This window comes from Thamnophis sirtalis, unplaced genomic scaffold, assembly GCF_051295495.1.
Source record: "Thamnophis sirtalis isolate CommonGarterSnake01/CBP01778 unplaced genomic scaffold, rThaSir2_p1.2 scaffold_15, whole genome shotgun sequence".
In the NCBI taxonomy this organism is placed as follows: Eukaryota; Metazoa; Chordata; class Lepidosauria; order Squamata; family Natricidae; genus Thamnophis; species Thamnophis sirtalis.
The window spans coordinates 413,970-429,730 of record NW_028261395.1 but is presented as its reverse complement, the minus strand read 5'-3'; the positions used below and the strand labels follow the sequence as shown (position 1 = coordinate 429,730).

Sequence of the window (15,761 nt, the reverse complement as noted above, 5' to 3'; positions counted from 1 at the left end):
TCAGTGTCCTTTCTGGCCACTAATAAATATATGGGTTTGGTTTTTTTTATGGTGGGACATCCCAGCTCATGTTTTTCATTGCTCCAAAGCCCTTTAGATTGTATTGCATGTCAATAAAATACTTCTGGAAGCTTAAAGAGACTGGAATTGGAATATCTGCACCCGAAAGTATTTGTTTAGAAACTTTTATGCTGAATGTATACTTGGTATATATATATATATATATATATATATATATATATATATATAGTGTGTGTGTGTGTGTGTGTGTGTGTGTGTGTGTGTGTGTGTGTGTGTGTGTGTGTGTGTGTGTGTGTGTGTGTGTGTGTGTTTTTATTTGTGCTGATAAATAAATAAAGGAAGACTAGTATAGATCTATTTCAAGCTATTTAGCTCTCATCAGCTAGCCATATCCTTACTGGGATTCGAACCTGTGCTCTATTGCCTCCCAGGCAGGGAGTTAACCATTTGAGCTACAGAGAACGACTCCTTTTATCAGCCAGCCAGGGTGGGAGGTATATACTTAAAGTCACAACCCCTGGTATGCCCAAATGTGGGAGGAAGGTCACACTTCATATATATATATATATATATATATATATATGTTATATTTATGCTGATAAATGAATAAAGGGAGACTAGTATAGATCTATTTCAAGCTATTTAGCTCTCATCAGCTAGCCATACCCAAGTTTTTGGGAATCGAACCTGTGCTCTATTGCCTCCCAGGCAGGGAGTTAACCATTTGAGCTACAGAGAACGACTCCTTTATCAGCCAGCCAGGGTGGGAGGTATATACTTAAAGTCACAACCCCTGGTATGCCCAAGTGTGGGAGGAAGGTCACACTTCCACTCTCTGTCCTTCGGCTCGTCACAAGAGTCCATCCAGACAGAAACCCAATATTTTTTTACTGTTGCCTTTTTTGTTACATTTGTTATATTTATGCTGATAAATAATACTAGTCTCCCTTTATTTATTTATCAGCATAAATATAACAAATGTAACAAAAAAGGCAACAGTAAAAAATATTGGGTTTCTGTCTGGATGGACTCTTGTGACGAGCCGAAGGACAGAGAGTGGAAGTGTGACCTTCCTCCCATACTTGGGCATACCGGGGGTTGTGACTTTAAGTGTGTGTGTGTGTATATATATATATATATGACGGTTACTGCTCTGTAGGACCAGAAGCTGTTTCAAAATAGCAATAGCATTAGCATTTAGACTTATAAACTGCTTCCTAGTGCTTTACATCCCATTCTAAGCGGTTTAGAGTTAGCATATTGCCCCCAACAATCTGGGTCCTCATTTTATTGACCTCAGAAGGATATAAGACTGAGTCAACCTAGAGCCCGTGATAGCATCCAGCTATCATCTTGATTTTTTCATTAGAAGTATGAATTAGCAGGTCATAGACAACAGTGTTAAATTCTTCCAGAACCTGTCATTAGGAATCAATCAAACCTTGATTTAAGATTTACAATCAAGCACTAGGTTTCCTGGAAAGATAGGGGCTACTGATTTCCTTCATTTCGATATGTTAGTCTAAAACTGGTCTATTTGAACTCTGCTTGCTCCTCTGACAGAACATATTCCTACATTAATTCATCTAACAGTTTCTAATGCAAACAATGTAAGTGTAATTTGCTGATCGTACTTTGTAAATTGATCGAATGATAATTGATTGGATTAAATCCATCCTGATTTTTTAAAAAAATAGTTGCAATAATAGATCAGCCGAGTCTTGGGGGATCTGAAAGAAGCAGTCTAGAGAAGTGAATAAGGTCACCCACGTTGGAGCTTTCCAATCAATGTTCATTTTCAGTAGTTCGGTGGAATCATGTATCCCCCAGGTGGCCTTTCCATTTTTCAATTGCGAGATTAATTTAGAAATGTCAAAGGAGGATATTAGTGGCTGGCCATGAATACATTCTTGAGTTAATTCAAAGATCAATATATTAGCTGAGTCATCACCAAAAAATAGTTCAATAAATGCTTTTCCCCGAGAGATAGTGGGAGGGTTTCCTCTATAATAGGTAGCTTTTAGGGGTTAGCCACAGGGTAGCCCAGAGGACTCAGCTATAAATTGCCAGAAAGCCACACAGCTTTGTTTTTTTAATGATTTAAATTAATCACTGCCAACTATGTAATTGTGTTTCCTACTTTGTTTTATACACACACATAGACATAGACATATTTCCCAGGCCTTAATACAATTATATTGGCTTTGCTCATAACATAATCAGAATTTGACACAATTAAATCATAAGTTAGATTTTATAATAATCCTACTGTTACTGCTTTTGAGAATGATATGCTATCATCTGATGGATGTTAGCAATTGAGCCCTGATACAGGTGTATATCTTCTCATGACTTTCTTATCCACATTCGTTTGACGAATGTTCATTCAGGGATCACTCAAAGTTTCAATGGCACTGAACGAGTGGTATTTATGATGGGTCCTCAAAGTTCTGGCCATAGCACCACCACCACAGTCATGTGATTTTGATCCTGATGCTTAATAACCTTCCCCACACAATAGCAGCCATCGCCTGTCTCTGATGCACTCATGCTTCACCAGCCTGCTGGTGAGTCTCCTGGAGCCTGTGATTTCCCGCTGGCTTCCCCATTGACTTTGCTTGTTGGAAACCAGCAGGAAGATGCTGGTTTCAGGGTGTTTTCCGCTTAACAAGCCATGATCCTCACTTAGCAGAGCAACAGGAATGGTGAGGATTGCCATCATCACATTGACTACCTGTCAATGTGATGATGGCAATAAATATTTCTGAACGAGCTGTGAGCCAGTTGATAGTTCCCTTCTTATTCAACAGAGAATGATTGGCACACTTGGAAGTAAATTTTGCCTCTTAAATCAGTAAATTGGAAGCCTCACTTAGACAAAAATACCCATAAGCCACTCATGAGGGGGGGGGGGGCTCCTCTCTTCTTTTTGGGGGACCTTCTGCCTCTCTACTAGGGGAATTTCTATTTGCTGAGTTTCATCTTTCCATAAGCACTGATTCATTCTTCTAATGGGTGTGCTCATCTAACTGTCTAGAAAATACTAGATTGGGAAGGAGACCCAGAAATGTTCTGTATACATTTAATGGGAGTCATGCATACAGATAGGATGTAATACTTAGTTTAGAATCTTTATTGTGGAACAAATAATGTTTGAGATTAGGTTCTCCCAAGTAATACATCGGTTTTTATATATGCCAAATATATTCCTTTGCAAATTATACTTTGGTCAGGGGTATCAAACTCAAGTTGTCATGGCAGCATCATGGGACGTATTGGGACTTTTTCCCCGTTCACTTAGCTAGGCGTGGATGTGGCCAGGGCGTGACGCATCTGTCCCACGGGCCGGGAGTTTGACAGCCCTGGTCTAAGAATCAAATATTGCCCTTTTGAGAAACGATAAGAGCAACCAGCAGTTGGAAGCGGCTTCTTCCCTATTTCATTGCTTTTTATGTGACAGAAGCATATACAGAAGCTCAACCGTCAGTGGGTGTGGAGTCCTTTGCTGGGAGATGTAAGAGGTCAAAGAGCATTAAAGCATCTGCTTTTCCAGCCACCATTCTTCCCACGCTAGTTATAATCACAGCCATCAATGGCTACTTTGGATAAGTTTCATCTGAGTTTTTCAGGCAAGCACAGATCCTTATGTGATTCTGGCTGTATGCACCAATTTTGAAATTATTTTGTGCTGAATAATTTTCCCAATTTATTGAAGGTCAAATTATATTGCTCCTTTTAAGCCATGGTTGATAGTTCAGCCTATTACGTTGCTGCTTTAAAATGTGAAGTCTAAGCTAAATACAATTCTAAATGGAGCTAGGAATAATCCATTTTTTCAATTAGGTTTCACAATTGATGTTCTCTCTGCATCTCCTCCTCCTGCTGTTTAAAAGCACTGCTGGTTGAGGACGTTTTACCCTAAACTTGTTTTTATTGCAAACATCACTTGCTTTTTTATGCGGGTTTGAATCAGATTTTTCTTTGTCAGTATGTATGTAATGTATGCTTGCATCTGAGTTATATAAACGATACCAGTGTTATACTGCAAAAAGATGTCTCATTTGCTTTCACAGGCTTGCCAAAATATGTTTAGATTTAAAAATGTATCAAGCAGCATCTTTCCATGAAAAGGCAGTGGGTGACATCTTTATTAATGAAAAGGAACAAGGAAGGTATGTAACAAACTGCCCTTCATGGTATTGGATCTGGGTACTTGAGAGACCGCCTACTGCCAATTACCTCCACTAGACCGATAAGATCGCATAGATTAGGCCTCCTCCGAATTCCATCAGCCAGCCAATGTCGGCTGGCAACTACCCGGAGGAGAGCCTTCTCGGTGGCTGCTCCGACCCTCTGGAAGGAACTCCCCATGGAGATTCGTACCCTCACCACCCTTCAGACCTTCCGCACCGCCCTTAAAATCTGGCTGTCCCAGCAGGCCTGGGGCTAAAGACCCTAACCCCGCCCGAATGGTATGACTGTTGTGCTCTCTTTTAATAATGTATTGTCTTATGTCTATAACTTGTTTGTTATCCCCTCCCCCCTGAATTGTGAACCGCCCTGAGTCCCCTCAGGGAGAAGGGCGGCATACAAATAAACTAATTCCAATTCCAATTCCAATTCCAACTGCATAATTAAGGGACAGGTTTGTATTCATAACAAATTAGTATATGTTCCAGTCTAAAGTGGCCTATATGGAGTACTTGGAGCATTCATAAGTACCTTTCCAAAATTTGTTAAACTCACATCCTATCACTTTCATGCCGTCCCATGATTGATTGCAGTAATACGTTTCATAAATATATAGGTTACTATGCTGGCATAACAAAGTTAGCAATAGCAATAGCAGTTAGACTTATATACCGCTTCATAGGGCTTTCAGCCCTCTCTAAGCGGTTTACAGAGTCAGCATATCACCCCCACAGTCTGGGTCCTCATTTCACCCACCTCGGAAGGATGGAAGGCTGAGTCAACCTTGAGCCGGTGAGATTAGAACCGCTGAACTGCAGATAACAATCAGCTGAGTGGCCTGCAGTACTGCACCCTAACCACTGCGCCACCTCGGCTCTAGTTGAAGGGGATACCATACTTGATACTAGGCTAATATGACAGGGTGTCTATGTTAACCAATTACATTAATATTTTCTTTCCCTGTTTCAGATTTAGACAAGAGATTGCATTTAAAAATGAGAATGCCATACAGGATAACCAAATGGAAAATAAAAATTTGGATTGGACAGAACTAGATATGGAGCAAAGAAAGAAGCTATTTAATGCAAAAGATAAGGTAACCCATATTCCTCATGTATATATATATGCATGGAAGTTGCAAGGCAACTCAACTCATTTTTCTGCCTGAAAATGTTTTTATTGCTCTCCTAATAAAAAAGGCAAACTATAAAATTAACTGTATACTGTATTATGTACCCTGATTGAGCTTTTAAGTATCTATCATTTTAACATAATTAATGTTAACTGATAATTAATTATTTAAAATGTAGTTATTTAAAAAAGAATAATTTCTATAATAAATTATTTCCAGATTTTGGAAGTCAATGCAGTTACTGAAAAAGAATTAAATGGGCTTTCTCTCCCCTACCTGTGGATAGAAAAAGCTGAAGTCTTAATCCAGCTATGTTTATATCAGCCAGCAAGATTACTTCTCTCAGAAGCTTACCAAGCAACTCAGGTAACTTAATTTGTTGTTGTTGTTGCTAAAGATGCCTGTCACCAACTGTTTCTTCGGATTTGTCATTTCCAGGAAATATATATCTTACAACTGTCATAAGAGGGAAAACTGTGGCTAGTTTTACAAGTAGGTGCACAACTCTTGATCAGCAGTAGCATAAATGTCAGAAATTCAATTGACTTGTTTCAGTTTGTCAAATTTCAGAGATTTTTTTTTTAATTAAATAAATAATAAAGCTATATCTATAGAACATCCACTGTTTTCCAAAAGAAGAGCTGAATTGAGAGAGCACCTAAGGCAGGGGTATCAAACGTGTGTCGTCAAGTTGTCATGTGCCATGTGAATTTCCCCCCCTTCGCTAAACTGAGATGGGCATGGCCAGCGCATGAAGCCTCCAGCCCATGGGCCACGAATTTGACACCCCTGATCTAAGGTGTAAAATGTGTAGAATATTTAAATTTCATTGTTGAATTTCCCCAAAAGAACTCTTACATGGATTCATTAAAAGAGCAATGACAATCCTTTGAAATGCCTCCTAAGATTTGACCTGTCTTTTTTTAATTTTTTTTTATTTTAATTGAACAAAAACACAAAAAAAGAATCATCCTTCATTACATCTTGTAGAAAGCGTGTTGATTGGTTACAGATATCTTTCGTGCATTTCTTCCACAGTCATTACTTATAGTTCATTTTAGATTATACACTTTAAATCAAAAATCTTTGTATATCTTAATATTAATGTACCCCAATTCTCATTTGACTACAGTTATTTGAACATGCTTTTACCTCAAATCCTTCATACTTAAAGACACAACCACATAATGGCATTCATTAGCTATTTCAAAAAATCCTCCAATAACATTACACCTTTATAACATCTTTTAAGTAAAAGTCAATTAATAAAGTTTCTAAACCTCCCCCCCCCATTTTTCCCCAATTCACTGTTTAGAATTTATATCCAAGTTACTTTTGCCAATACCATAGCATGTATATATTGTTAAGCAATGTCCATTGACATTTCCTTGTTATTATAATTGGCTAAAAGTCATTTACTATTTATGCCCCATCTCCTCTCATCAGAGCCCCCCCCCCCCAAAAAAAACCTTACACCCCTGACTAGAAATATATGTGTTATGAACATGTGTTATAGCGAGTGGCTTTGGTTTTCTAAAAATGTCTTATATGCCATCAACAGCTCAGAGCTGCTCTAATCTGGGCAGCCATACAAAACAACTAAATAAATGCTAGTTTTAAATATTCCGATTGTTTACCTCTTTCAAATAAACATTGAAAATTAAGTACTTTATTTGAATTAAAGGATTACTTAAAACTGCAAGTGTGTGAACTTGTCACCTTATTTCCTAAAGAAAGGTAAAGACTCCCTTAAGTGAACAATGACTTAGCAGCTATTACTCAAATTATTCAAATGCAAACCCTTGGCTTTAAACCTAAATATTGAGCCAAGTGTATCTAGTAGTTTTAGTGCGGTGCAGATATGTGATCCTCTCTGAATTTGACGAGACTTATTTCAAGGTAAATATATAGAAAATTGCAGCTTAAGAGATCGGCCTTTTTATGACTCAGGTTTTGGAAAGAGGGAATTTTCTATGATACATCCTCTTAGCTTAAGCAAGCTATTCTTCATTTCCTGATTGAATCTAATTGAAATTACTCTGAAAACGTTTTTCATGCCATAAATAACAGAAACCTCAGAGAGGAGAAGGGGGTCAAGCTGTTTTCCAAAGCACCTGAAGGCCATATGAGGAATAATGGATGGACACTGGCCAAGGAGAGAGTCAACCTGGACATAAGGAGACATTTTCTGACAGTGAGAGCCATCAACCCATGGAAGAGTAATTCCCTTCGGAAGTTGTGGGAGCTTCATCACTGGAAGCTTTCAAGGAGAGGCTGGACGGCCGCCTGTCAAAAACAGTGTAGGGTCTTCTTGGGCCTACAAGATCCCCCCCAACTCTGTTAATCTGTATCTGAAACCTGTTTTCCACAATATATAAAGGAATGGAATGAAATACTCTGGCATGTTGTTGATCGTAAGGTTCCAACATTATGTTTGAAACCATCTTTGAAATCTCTTCTTTATAGGAAATGAACAGTCCGTGTGGTGCATCACGATGCCTTTATCTTCTGGCTGTGCTGGCTAATTTGGAGAAGAACCACGGCCAGGCAAAGGCGCTGCTTGAAAAGGCCCGCTTGATAGGTGGAAACGAACAGTTTTGGCACAGCAGCACTTTTGCCCTCACCGACGCGATTTTAGGAGACGACCAGGAAGTAAATGAAAAAATGGTAACTAAACAATTCGTTTATTCAATTGAAATATTCCAGTAGTATATTCAGTATGTATTTTATAGATGGACAAATTACGCTTTTAATACTAGTGATCAATACAGACAGTCCTCTTTTAGCAACTGCAATTGGTTTGTAGCAAAATGGTCACTAAGTGAAAATCATGTCACCACAACTGTGCTTTACTCCAATTTTTCTTTGCTTTACAGCAGGGGTGTCAAACTCTCTTTCATTGAGGGTTGTGTTTGACCTTGAGGGGGGCAGGGGGTGTGGCCAGCTCAATGTCACTCATGTCGGGGGTGCCTGTGGTGACTCCACCGGCAACCATGGGCTCCCGAGCTCCATTTCTGGCTGCAACGGCCTCTTGCAACCCTTTGCCAGTGGAAATGGAGCTCTGGAGGGCTGCAAGTAGCCCTTCCGAGCTCCACCCCACAGGCCAGATCTAAGCGCCCTGTGAGCCAGCTGTGGGCCACGGGCCGGATCCAGACTGCGGGCCTTGAATTTGACACCCCTGCTTTACAGAGTCAGAAGGATGTTTGCCTCGAAATGGATTGTTAGTATTTCTGACAGCTTGTTTTTTCATAGATGCAGGCTGGCCATTTTCTGCAAAAAAACATAAATGTCTTGAGGCCGTTATTGAAGGAAAGACCCAACCGAGAACCTGAACTGGGTTTTATAATAGCATGCTTTGAAGCCAGGTAATTATTACAAGTTAAGATAGCATTGTAGTTTGGCTTTACTTTTATAAACAAATAATAATGCAATAGCAATAGCAATAGCAGTTAGACTTATATACCGCTTCATAGGGCTTCCAGCCCTCTCTAAGCGGTTTACAGAGTCAGCATATCGCCCCCAACAATCAGATAGATAGATAGATAGATAGATAGATAGATAGATAGATAGATAGATAGGTAGGTAGGTAGGTAGGTAGGTAGGTAGGTAGGTAGGTAGGTAGGTAGGTAGGTAGGCAGGCAGGCAGGCAGACAGACAGACAGACAGACAGACAGACAGACAGAGAGATATAGAGATAGATAGATAGATAGATAGATAGATAGATAGATAGATAGATAGGTAGGTAGGTAGGTAGGTAGGTAGGTAGGTAGGTAGGTAGGTAGGTAGGTAGGTAGGTAGGTAGGTAGGTAGATAGCAATAGCAATAGCAGTAGTAGACTTATATACCGCTTCATAGGGCTTTCAGCCCTCTCTAAGCGGTTTACAGAGTCAGCATATCGCCCCCAACAACAATCTGGGTCCTCATTTCACCCACCTCGGAAGGATGGAAGGCTGAGTCAACCTTGAGCCGGTGAGATTTGAACAGCCGAACTGCAGAACTGCAGTCAGCTGAAGTAGCCTGCAGTGCTGCATTTAACCACTGCGCCACCTCGGCTCACTATCCTCCACATGCCTCTTTAGGAATAACATTGCAGCCTCCTCAATCCATTAACCTAGTTTAATAAGATGGCGCCTGCTTTCTAGTTCTTTTTTAGGCCTTGTCTGAGCAGATGCGCTCTTTGCTTTAAAGCAGGGGTGTCAAACTCACGGTGTCATCACGCGACATTGTGACTTTTTCCCCTTTGGGTGTGGTCGTGGCCAGTGCATGAGGCTTCTGGCCCATGGGCCGCACGTTTGACACCCGGCTTTAAAGGTATCCAACTTTTTTTTCAGAATTCCACCCAGGCCTAGAAAAAATATTCTGCTGCTTTAAGGAGGTGATGCCGTGCGACTGTGAAAAAAGGAGCATCTGGATTAAATAACATCTTTGTAGACCCCTCCTAAATTATAATTAGCAAGGAGGCGTGTTTCCAGTGCAATCAGGGGCATCTAAGCGAAGGGGGAGGGTTTTTTGAAAAGCCAAGGTGGCAGATGCAGCTGTTGGAGTGAAGGTCTGTCCCTTTCGTACATTGGATGTTTTTTTGTTCGTGCCATAGGAATAATTTTTTAAAATAAACTCCTGGCACCTGCCTAGATTAGTTCCTGCAGGTTTTTTGGCCAGGCTTTTCAGAAAAGGTTGCCATTGCCTCTTTCCTGGGGCTCATGAGCCAAGGTGGTGCACATGAGCCAAGGTGGTGCAGTGGTTAAATGCAGCACTGCAGGCTACTGCTAGATCAGCAGGTCAGCGGTTCAAATCTCACCGGCTCAGGGTTGACTCAGCCTTCCATCCTTCCGAGGTGGGTAAAATGAGGACCCAGATTGTTGGGGGCAATATGCTGACTCTCTGTAAACCGCTTAGAGAGGCCTGTAAGGCCTATGAAGCGGTATATAAGTCTACTGCTATTGCTATTGCACTGCTATTGCTATTGAGAGAAAGTGAGAAAGGCTAAGAGCCCAGGTGGCGCAGTGGTTAGGGTGCAGCACTGCAGGCCACTTCAGCTGACTGCTAGTTCTGCAGTTCAGCGGTTCAAATCCCACCGGCTCAGGGTTGACTCAGCCTTCCATCCTTCCGAGGTGGGTGAAATGAGGACCCAGACTGTGGGGGCGATATGCTGACTCTGTAAACCGCTTAGAGAGGGCCGGAAGCCCTATGAAGCGGTATATAAGTCTAACTGCTATTGCTATTGCTATTGATTGACCCAAAGGCTTTGTGGCTAAGGTGGAACTAGAACTCCCGGTCTCTCGGTTTCTAGCCTGATACTTTAATTCCTTCGCCAAGCTGGTTGTCTCCATTGCAGGTGCAATATTCACAAAGGGGAATCTCAAAGGCCTTTGGCTGCGCTGCCATGCGGTGACCCTGCCTTACCCCTTTTGATCCCACCCGCAAGGGATGCTGTTGAGCACAGCAACAACTTATTTTTATTACCACAGGCAATTATATAGAAATATTATTTCTATACAGGTAGTCCTCGGCCTACGACCACAATTGAGCCCGGAATTTCTATTGTTAAGTGAGAATTTTGCCCCATTTCATGACTTTTCTTGCCACATTTGCTAAGTGAATCACTGCAATTGTTAAATTAGTAACATGGTTGTTAAGTAAATCTATTTGTCCCGTTGACTTTGCTTGTCAGAAGTCGCGAAAGGCGATAGCATGCAACCGTCACAAATACGAACCAGTTGTCAAGCATCCGAATGTCAATCATGAGACCGTCAGGGTGCTGCAAAGGTCATAAGCATGAAAAATGGTCATAAGTCACTTTTTTGAGTGTGGTCCTAACTTCGAATGGTCATTAAATGAACTGTTGTAAGTCGAGGACTACCTGTATAGAGAAATTGTAAATAAAAGGCCTGCCCAACTTTTTCACTTTTTGGTCAAAGATTTATTTGATATTTATTCATTCAATTTTTTACAAGCAAGCTGAAATCTGTTCTTCGCCACTGAGGGTCACATTAGATTTTTCTGCTTTTCTGATATGCGGTGCTGATTAGCTAATGAATTGATTAATTGTTTAGTCAAGGAGCTATTTTTATAACAATAAGAAGAGTTGTTTAAATATACGTGGTACTTTGGATGAACCCTCTGACCGTATGCTCTCCATGTCCTCTTCTGTGCAGGAAATCGTATATACAGATAGATTTGGTTAAATATCTCATTAACACTAGCGGTTTTTCTGAAGAGTTGGCAACAATATTGCTGGAATCCTATGATAAGTTAATTCACATACAGGAGACCTTCCTTTCTAGCGGATATAAAGACCGTAGTGCTGATGCATTGATGGCCTGTGCAAATATTCATAGGTAAGTCCCCAGATAGAATTCTTCATAAATGCATGCATATATACCAGGATACTATTCGTTTGTTTTAAACTCAGCAACGTTTCACAAAATGCATAAAAGGAATAGAAAAGAGTTAAAGAAACTAAAAGTATCAGGTAAGAAAAAAGAAACACCGCAAGCACCATTCACTTCTCCAAGCTTTCCTATCCTTCTAGGCCTGGCAACCCGCAGGCTGGACGTATCATGCACAGGCCACGCCCACCCGGGCTCCGCAAGGGCCAAAATGCGATGAGTCATGATAACTCACGATCGAGCCCCACGCCCTTGTTGTAGGCTATTTTCGCCTGTTTACGTACTTCACAAATGTCCTTTGTTCTTTAAAATTCCCACTTTTTCTCTTTTTGACGATCTTTTCGGTCCCATCCAATCATGATTCACAGGGGTCTCCTCCTTCGTTTCAACCCATTCACTCTTTGTTCATATATTTGTCCTGTAATTCTGTTCTTCTTTTTTTGTATTAACAGGGATATTTTTAAGCGTCCCATTCTTACTGCGTTGTTTTAAATACTCCTAAATACATAAGTCTCACTTCCATACAATAGGCAAAAATAAATTCTTAGACACAGCCATTTTCACTTATTTTTGAGAAGTATTCATTCTTTCAAACAGATCATATACATCAGTGAATTTCTAGCAGCATTTATGGGTCTTAAAAATTTGACATTTTTGCATCTTTATTTCTTTTAACAATTTTGTTTTTTTATATATCTTTAGTAAATGTTCCACCAAGATACACAAGTTAATTTACTTTGTCTAATTTTTCCTAATTTATGTACAGTATGACATTAAGTTACTCATTCCATTTTGCCTGTCAAACACAAGTTTTAATAAAATAATTGTATAGAGAATGTTTCCTATCCCTACAGTACCACGCAGCACAGCAAATATTCACACAGCCTGCATTCTAAGGGGCATGTATGCATGTATGTATGTATGTGCTGACCATCTCACCAATAAGGCAACTCTGTGTTAAATTAGTAGATTACAAAAAAGAAAACATAAGAATCTCAAAAGCTCTTCTTCTTTATCCTTTTTCCTCTCTTTCTTTGGTTTAGCTATTTTTAGTAATTTAATTTTGTTAACTTTGTATTGCTTATATGTTTTCTTTCTCCATTCTATTTTATTTAGAAAAGTACTAAACATTCTTTCTGTTTAAAATATTTTTTTTTTTACAGGATACTTGGCAAACATACAGAACTTGCTGCAGACAAGCAAAATCATTACATAGAGGCATATAGATTAGCACAACGTGGAGTATCACGAATGGAAGAGCTTTTTCAACACATTAATAATATACTTCCAATTAATGAGGTACGATGTTTATGTGTCAGCATCCACAACAGGGAGATTATTGTCAGTTAAATGGAAGTATTCTGAAAGTCTCTCAGAAACACAGGACCGTGCGGATATAAACCGAAAGTATGACAGATCTTCAGTCCCAAATCCAGTCGAAACAGTCCCCAGTTCAATGTGTGGTTCAAATGTTAATTGTGACTGAAAATCCAATTTTTCCCTCTCTCCTCCTTGGAGTTTCCTTTTCTGTAAGAGTAGAAAGAAAAATGTACCAGTTTTTACGGACATACTAAACATGCTGATCATGCAATCTACAATGCCAAAAATATGGTGCCTGTTGTTTTGAGTTAGCATGTGGTATAAACACCCAAGCTATTGTTTAACTTAAGCAGAGCATATTGTAATTAGTAACCCAAGGCCTCTTTTTCTGTACATCACCAGATTTAAGGTTCGTTAACAGAGTTTGTGTGTCGGCTCATATTTGATTTACTTCAGTTTAACTCCTGAATGAGTTTGGGATTGAGCTAAATCCGAAGTAAACCTTCTAATAATGAACATATAGAACCACCAGTGACCTTTATCAATATTCAGTACAGGATTCCTTTAAGTTTGGAATTTGCATGCAAATCTTCTGAAAATTAATTTTAACATTTTATATGTATATATTATATATCTTAATAGCTAAAAGCATGTGCACCTTCTCCTCCTCCACATTCCATCTTGCAGCTGTTTTCTCTTTTGATAATGTAGTAGGCCTGTGCTTCTCACTGTATGAAGACAGACAGCTTGTCAAAAAACAGAATAGCCAGTCAGTGGCTGAAAGGAGGCACGGTGATCGTGGTTTTCTTTCCTCCATACTTGTCTCCTATGTTTATCTCTATCTTTCCTACAATTGTGGGAAACAGAGATTGGTTTTGATGTTTCTTTCCTATTATTATCGAATTGTATCACAGCGGCTAGTTGTTTCGCCGGATTTGGCATTGGTTACTAGTCGGGCCCCACCCAGGGGCCTAGGACGTCGTAACGTATTTTCGTAATATGCGTGCGGATCCAAGCAGTGCAGCTTTTTGCATTTGACTGATGGTGATTTTGTCAATTTTTAACTGTTTTAAATGTTGTTGTTGTTATTATTATTATTATTTATTTCAGACTAGAAATATAAATACACCTTTAATGAGAAGACTTGCAAACATGAAGGTGAACTTTATAGAGATCATTTTGGATATTTTTGTCCTTATCAATATTGAAAAAAAGAACAGAGAAGCCAGAGCAGACCAAATTGAGCACATTATTGAGAATTTTGTAAGGTTTACACCTGATACTGCTTCAGAGGAACAGGTATGCCCTTGTGCAATGAGTTCATAATTAATGTCTTCTGCATGTAGAAATCATCATTATCATAGAAGTCTCATTGAAAACAGGAGCAAAACACTTTATTTAAAAAAAGGTTGGATCCAGATACAAGTACGGCAAGTGCCTCAAAGCAAATAGATCTTTCCATTTTTCCTCACCATAGTCGTCCCTCCACTCTTGAAAAATATACATAGAGAATTCTGAGGAGTAAGGAATGGGAAAAGATAAGAACACAGGTAGCCCACAGCTTACAATTATTCATTTAGGGACCGTTTGAAGTTACAATGGCACTGAAAAATGTAACTCATGGCCACTTTTCACACTTAAAATGTTGCTGCACCCCCACGGTTCACAAGATCAAAATCGGGATACTTGGCAACTGGTTCATATTTATGACAGTGACAGTGTCCGGGTGTCATGTGATTCGCGACCTTCTGACAAGCAAAGTCATTGGGGAAGCCAGATTCCCTTAACAACCGTGCTACTAACCTAATAACTGCAGTGATTCACATAGCAGTTGTGGCGAGAAAGGTCATAAAGCGGGACATAACTCACTTAACAACTGTCTCGCTTAGCAACAGAAACATTGGGCTCAATCTTGTCACAACTCAAGGGATATCTTTGTAGATAAAGTTGCCATTCAGCCAGCAACATTATCTGTGAGCAATTTAATGTCATACATACATAAGTACTGTATAATTTATTACATTCAATTTATTGCCATAAATTAGGCATCACCAGTGTGAAAAATTGTGGCCATTACAAAGCATCTTGGAAAGGATCTTGTAATACACTCAATTTACTTGTGGAAACCAACCTTCTGTATCGCAGGAGGCCTTTAACTTTTAGGCAACAAACATAACTATTCACAGATTACAAACCTGATATTTCTGAAAGAGCAGAAATGTGCCTTGGAGACTTCTGAATGATCTCACTCTCTGATTTTAGACCAATATTATTTTTTTAAATCTTATGGGAAACTCATTAATATAATTGCTCATGGAGTGCAGCAGCAATCTCTAGTCACCATCCACAATAAATAGCTATTTGGGGTACAGAACCCCCAGTTCCATCCTGAGGAGCTAGAAACAGACGTGTTGACAATATCAAAGTCTGCCGGATATACCAGAGAACTGAATTTACTTTTCCATTCTTCCTCCCAGTGTTGGGTCACCCTCAAAGTACTAAAGCAGTTTATAAAATTAGGGCTGAAACCATATGGAAGTTCCGAAGTATTTGATCTCGTTTAACCACTGTGAAATATCCTGGTTCAAATTCCTCGCTAAAAACAAGTACATGGCAAGTGCTAAACGTTAGAAAAATACCCAGAGGCTTTCAGGAATGTCTCTTTTGTGTAATTTTTTTAAGCAACACTTTAGGGCTAAAGCACTAAT

At 39.6% G+C, this 15,761-nt stretch overlaps 1 protein-coding gene across 1 annotated transcript in view; it reads left to right on the top strand.

Moving 5' to 3' along the window:
* CFAP46 (cilia and flagella associated protein 46) overlaps positions 1-15,761 on the top strand; it is a 90,405-nt gene that overhangs the window by 47,252 nt on the left and 27,392 nt on the right. The window contains 8 exon segments of the mRNA XM_087702663.1: positions 4,095-4,193; positions 5,182-5,308; positions 5,564-5,710; positions 7,811-8,011; positions 8,597-8,709; positions 11,500-11,682; positions 12,897-13,032; positions 14,164-14,352. Of these exon segments, the coding sequence (XP_087558789.1) occupies positions 4,095-4,193; positions 5,182-5,308; positions 5,564-5,710; positions 7,811-8,011; positions 8,597-8,709; positions 11,500-11,682; positions 12,897-13,032; positions 14,164-14,352 (1,195 nt within the window).